This window comes from Mastomys coucha, unplaced genomic scaffold (genome assembly GCF_008632895.1).
Source record: "Mastomys coucha isolate ucsf_1 unplaced genomic scaffold, UCSF_Mcou_1 pScaffold15, whole genome shotgun sequence".
In the NCBI taxonomy this organism is placed as follows: Eukaryota; Metazoa; Chordata; class Mammalia; order Rodentia; family Muridae; genus Mastomys; species Mastomys coucha.
In genome coordinates, this window is record NW_022196897.1 from 61582209 (window position 1) to 61588168 (window position 5960).

Consider the following 5960-nt stretch of genomic DNA (forward strand, 5'->3'; position numbering starts at 1 on the left):
ACTGGTGGGCTGTGATGTACCTTTCTTCAAGTTCAAGGAAACCCCCCCTGTAGCCAGGGTTGGCAGAGCAGGTCTCAGCAACACAGCGGTGGCTTTGCAGAGAAGAAGGCAACAGACATGCGTGAGAAATACACCAAGAACCATTTTACCCGGGGAAAAGGAAAACAAGGAAAGAAAGGGTTCAGAGAAATACAGAGTTCCAACTCATAAACGTGTCTAAGGACATTTTTAGGATGCTATCATATACCTAGAGATTCAAGTATTTCCCAGATCGAGTGGAGCTCGAAGGTTGGAAAACTGAGATGAAATTGCCTCTGCACAAACTACAATGTCAGTTTGACCCTCACCTTCTCTCTGTTTCCCTTTCCTTCAGTCCTGGCTATGACAACCTCTATACCCATTACGTTTTACACAAAATATCCAAGGGAAAAAAAAAAAAACCCTTCCATTTCCTAAGCACAGAAACCAAAGACTAAAAGAGAACTAACTGTAGTGTGAACGGGAGAGAAGGAAGCGCAATCGCCACCCTTTCCCACCTTTGTCCTTTCCGAACTGAACAGAACAGAACAAACCGCTGCAGCCCTGCGCCGCTGTCAAAGATGTCTACCACGCATTTCCTTGTCTGCCTTGTGGCTTCTCACAGTCCCATCCTCCTGCTCCCCTTGGACAAAGGCCCCTAGCAAGCAAGAAGCTGAGAAAATCTGCCTTTTCCTTCTCCCCCTTCGTTCAAAGACAAGAAAAAGAGCAGCAGCGTGAATCTGAGAGGTTAGGAGGCTGACGTTCCCTCGCCCAAGTACTAACGCCCACAATTCTCTCGCTTTGTCTTGGCACCCCCATTGCTTCTAGCCACCCCCCCAGGGTAACTCGGGGCCCTGGGGCTGATCAGCAGCGACGGAACGCCTGGATCAGTCTGACTGGCCCGTGGGGAGTTGTCTTTGGAGACCGAGGACTCCAGACATGTGGAAAGCTGGGCCTGCAGAGTGGGACCAACGTTTAGAAGGCGTAGGGTTGGGAGTGGGCGGGGAGGGGGGGAAAGCTATGTTGGAGATACAAAAATAGAGATCATATGGGGGGATCCCGCTAGGCCTTCACGCCGGCCCCTGCCCCCCGACCCCCCAAACTCGGGCAGGTTTCTTTCGCCCTCCCGTGCCCCGGGGCGCCCCCTAGTGGCAGCAGTAGCCGAGGGCCAATCGGGGCCCCGACGGGGCGCACGCCGAGCGGCTGGCGCGGCCCCTGGCGGCGGTGTAGTTATCTGGTGAGCGGCGCCTCGTCCCTCTGGTCCGGCGGGCTGACGGCGGTCTTGCTGAGCACCGCGGCCGAGTAGGGCAAGAAGCCGCTCTCGGAGCGCGGCGCCGCGGCGGCGCTGCAGCCAAAGTCCGAGCCGCCCGCCGTCCCGGCTCCGCCGCCGCCCCCGCCGCCGCCGCCGCCGCCGCCCCGGGAGCCCAGCGCTGCCGCTGCAGCGGCGGCGGCCGCGGCCGCAGACTGGCTGCTGTGACAACTGAGGCACGAGCAGGGCGCCGAGCTACCGCTGGGGGGCGCCCCGGCCGCCGCCGCCGAGGAGGCCGCCGCGGCTGCAGCCGCCGCTGCAGCGGCCGCCGAGGCCGCGCTGTTGAGCCCGGCGGCGGCGGCCGGCGCCTGGTAGAGCCCGGGGTGGCGGAAGCTGCAGAGCAGCTCCGGCCGCGAATAAGGATGGGAGAGCGCGCGGAAGGTGTCCAGAGGACGGATGGAGGTGGCGAAGGGCGAGGATGCCGCCGCCGCCGCTCCGGAGGCGGCGGCCGCTGCTGCAGCCGCGGTGACGCCCACGTGCGGGTAGTAGTGCAGCGGCACGTGCGAGTGAAAAGGGTAGGGTAGGCTTCCGGTGGCCGCCGCGTGTGTCATCATGTAGGTGTAGAAGCTGGGGTCCGCTGGATGCGGCCACGACATGGCCAGGCGCTGTCGTTTGTCCTTCATGCGCCGGTTCTGGAACCACACCTGCGGGGACAGCCGCACCACCGCCCGGGTTAGGGAGCGCTGGGTGTTCCCGGTCCCTGTCCAGGGTCTCCAAACCCTTCCCGGGTCCCAGAGTTGCCTCGCCTGCTTCCCTGACTCTGGGGCTTAATCCCTCTGTTCTCCCACACGGGACAGGATGAGCATTAACTTGAGGCTTGTCGAGGGCACACCCTCCTCCGCCAAAAGAGTCTCCCGCTCCTGAGTTTAGTGGGACTTCTCAGATCCTGGCTCTACACTTGCTGCTTTTGTTTTTTGTTTGTTTGTTTGTTTTGTTTTAGTTTGGTTTGGTTTGGTTTGGCTTTTTCATCCCTACCCAACCTTTTCTCTTCCTCTGTCTAACCACCCACCGGTGCCCAGCCTCACTGAGTACCGGTCTGTCAATCCCAGGATTTGCACGGGGATTCTGGGCAGCCTTTGAAGAGAGGCTGTCTAGCAGTTTTTCTGAGAGGAAGCAGCTCCAGGTCTTGAGCCCTCGGAGCTGCAAGGACTGTTCCCTAGGGGCACGGGTCCGATTAGGGTATTGAAAGGACGATTTTGTTGGAATCATTTGCTTTAAATGAGTGGCAAAAAGCTGTGTGCCCAGAACCTGGAAAGGGGACTTTTCTACCTCCTTCTAACACAGTAGCTAATAAAGACATCATTCGTCACAACTCGAAATAAAAGAAAGCCCGATCAAGCTGGAGGAAGACTTCCATACTAGTCTCTTATCCCATGGGGTGTCCTCTTTTGCTGGAGAGTCGAATGCTCTGTAAAATGTTCACCAAGCCTACCTAGTTTCTAGCTATCTGTTCTGGATGCATAATAAAAAATTAATAACCTAAATATATACATATATACATAAATGTGTATATATACACATATATACATACCTATATAGACCCATATATAGGTATATATATATGGACAATTTCGTTCTTTCACGTTGCTCAAGAGAAAAAAATCTTTAGAAAACCATGTTCTCAATCCAATCGATTTTTAAAAATACTATAACCTTTTCAGGTAGCAATGCTTTATGTGAGAAAGAAATCTCCGAGATCAAGAACGAATGAAAAGTTGCACCTCGGGTTTGTGCCAGAGAAACAAAAACCCGCCTTGCCGTTTAGGGCAAAGTAGGACCTTGGGCACAAGTAAGGGAACACCTGAGCAGCCCATGGGCAGAACTGAGCAAGGCGAGGGGCCGGTCTGAAGCATGGGCCTCGGGATTCGGGGCTCCTCGGGTCAGCCAGGCCTGTCAACCGATTACAGTTCCGCACAGGAGAAATAAGTAAGCCTATTCCTTCGGTGACAAAACCCGGTGGATTTCCACACCGAATTCTCACCACCCAGAAAGAGAGAAAAGGGGGGGGGGGGTAAAAAAAAAAAAACAAATCAACCCAGGTGCCCCGAGGGAGGTCTGAGCGGGCATGCGCCGGAATCGATACCTTGATGGTGGTTTCGGGCAGGTTGAGTGCAGCGGCCAGCTCGCACCGGCGGGGCCGAGACACATAGTTCTCCCTGTAGAACTCCTTTTCCAGGCGCGCAATCTGTTCGCGGGTGAATGCCGTCCGGTATCGCCGCACCTGATCGGCGCTGGAACCGGAGCCAGAGCCGCCCAACGCCGCACTCCCGCTACTGCCGCCGCCACCTCCATGCAGACTGCCGAGGCCAGAGCCGGAGGCCGACGTTGTGGTGCCCGCGACGGAGCCGCTCTCCGCGTACCCTAACAAGCAAACAGTCCACAGAGCATGAGTAGTTGTAGGGACCGAGAACCCTGAGTTGGGGTTGCTAACTGGTGGCAAAAAAAAAAAAAAAAAAAAAAAAAAAAAAAGAGGCCTTGGAAAGGAAAGTCGCTGTCAAAATTGATGGGATCTGTCAGGCTTACAAATTGCTGCCGTTAATGAAATCAATGAAGTTTGGGGAGCCCTTTCTAACCAAATAATAGAAACGGAATTTGAAAAGGTTGTCCTTTTTCCCAATAATTAGAAAATTTCCACTCGGAAGGAATATTTGCTAGGGAAAGAATGCCTACCTCGGAAATCAGTTTAAGAAGCTGTGGGCTTGACATAGTCTGGGAACCACGGGGCAGTTCTTTCTACGGTCTTCAACCTTTCTTTGACCACCTTTGGGTTTAAAATATCTTAAGATTTTCAAAGCATCTGCAGCTCAAACCCGAGCCAGTCTAGGGTATGGGGATGTCCACTTTTCAAACTCCTTTCTGCCCGCAGACTTAAGCGGTCGAGCAGAGGTGCGAGGCCAGACTGTCTCAGACTTATCCAGAGGAGTGCCCCATCCACCCGGCCCTGGGGGCTCCCCAAACAGCTGAGGAGTTCGGAGCTCCTGTCCAGTGCACCCTTCTCCCAAAGCAGCTAAGTCACTCGGGCTAGCACCGTGTCGCCTGATCCCAGATCTTAGATCCGCGAACGAAACATTTGCTCCGACTTAGGCAGGAGCCTGGGCGCGTGGGCCTGCCTCCTTAGCCTCCACAGGCCCAGGCTGTGCTGGGATGCTCAAAGAGCAGAGCCGGAGGGACCGCTTCCTAGCATGCATCCCTCCCCTGCCCCTGCCAGCTCTGTGCAGCACTTTAGTTAAAGAGTCAAGAGACCAGCTAAGGCGTGGAAAGGGCTGGCGAGGCCCGCGAGGGAGCCCGGAGGATGGGGCTGGAGTCTGCGGGTACCCGGTTACCTTTAGCATTGTTTTCCTTGAGCGGCGCGGCTCCCAGGCCGCTGGGGGAGCGCAGTGCGGAGCAGCCCACCTCCACGTCGCTGCTCATGTCGGCCTCGGCGGCCGCCTCTGAATAATGACTGGGCTTCTTGCGGCTCTCGGTGGCGGAGGCGATTTCGGAGGAGACGGTGCTTTCGCTGCTCGGGTGCTGCAGGTTGAACAAAGTGTCTATTTCGAATTTGCCCTTGGCGGGAAGGTCTCCCAGAGCTCCGTGCAGCGGGGCGGACGGAAGGCGCGGACTGAGGCGAGCCGGGTGCTGCGAATTTTCCAGGGCCTCAAGCACAGCACCGCCAGCCGAATCGGACAAATTGGAGAACCTCTTGCCAGCAGTAGGGCTATGGAGCCCTCTCTCCATCAGAATCATCTCTTTTCTTATTCTTTCCATCATCTCAGCTTTCTAAAAAATGTCACAGTGGCCTGGCTGTCCCGTCTTAATGATGGGCTGCGCCCAGGGCTGATTCTCATTCAGCCCCAGCAAGCGGCTCTAAATATTATTATCTCTTTTGGAGGGAGGCGGAAAAATTGTGGGATGCCAGAGCGAGGGAATGACTGGTCAAAATGACCCATACATCCTTCCGAGTCGGAGATGTCATTCATCAAAAAGTAGCGCCCGCTCGTCATTAAGGTACGAATGACGCCGTTCGAATAATCATTTATTGTAACAGGTTTATAAGCAAATAAATACACGCTCCTGTCAGTGGGTAATGAAGGCGACTTCAGAGCAGACAAATAGATCCAGGTAGGAGACGAGAAGACACGAGAAGTGAGGAAGAAGGCTCCGGTCCTTTGCCCGCTCCCAGCCAGTTCTGCTCGCCCGGGGGTTTGGCCTCGGGGGTGAAATTGACAGTCTGATTAATAGAGCACGCCGCAGCGCATTTCCCCCTTCATTTAGGGGCATCATTACGCTCTCAGTTTGCTGGGTTGCCCCTTAGGTCCTAATCATGCAGCGCCTTCCTCATTTCTCTATGAACACAGATACGTGTTAAATAATAGATAATGCTTTGCTTTTTCCAGGGTAGATTCTTGAGAAGTTTTTGTTTTGTTTTGTTTTAACATTTACAAGCTGGGGGCGTAAGGGGGGGGGTAAGGGGGAGGATACAGAAAGAGTTGCGTAAGAAGACCTTGCGCCCACTCCTGTCAGGATTACTTATCTTTCTGTTTTAAGAGCCAAATATTAATAAGTATTTTATTTAACAAATAGGATCCTGAGTTCTTTCTCTCCTTACTTCTTCCTCTCAGTCTGGATGCTCCCCTCCAACAGAGAGACGGGG

At 54.6% G+C, this 5960-nt stretch overlaps 1 protein-coding gene and 1 long non-coding RNA gene across 5 annotated transcripts in view; one reads left to right on the forward strand and one right to left on the reverse strand.

The window, feature by feature from the left end:
• The window catches only part of Evx2 (even-skipped homeobox 2), a 9565-nt gene that overhangs the window by 2746 nt on the left and 859 nt on the right, over positions 1–5960 (reverse strand). For 2 of the 4 annotated variants that reach the window (XR_004118646.1, XM_031370656.1), the window contains exons 2-4: positions 4651–5516; positions 3411–3688; positions 1–1971 (exon numbers count right to left, since the gene is read on the reverse strand). The exon at positions 1–1971 is cut by the window's left edge. Coding sequence is in view for 1 of the 4 variants with exons in the window: in XM_031370656.1 (XP_031226516.1) it covers positions 1249–1971; positions 3411–3688; positions 4651–5077 (1428 nt within the window). In the remaining 3 variants the exon portion in view is untranslated. Of the gene's footprint in view, positions 1972–3410; positions 3689–4650; positions 5635–5960 lie in introns of those variants that run through there. The other 2 variants (XR_004118648.1, XR_004118647.1) reach the window with 2 other exon arrangements.
• LOC116090326 overlaps positions 629–5960 on the forward strand; it is a 7168-nt gene continuing 1836 nt past the window's right edge. The window contains exon 1 of the long non-coding RNA XR_004118649.1: positions 629–765. This is a non-coding gene — a long non-coding RNA (uncharacterized LOC116090326). The remainder of the gene's footprint in view (positions 766–5960) is intronic.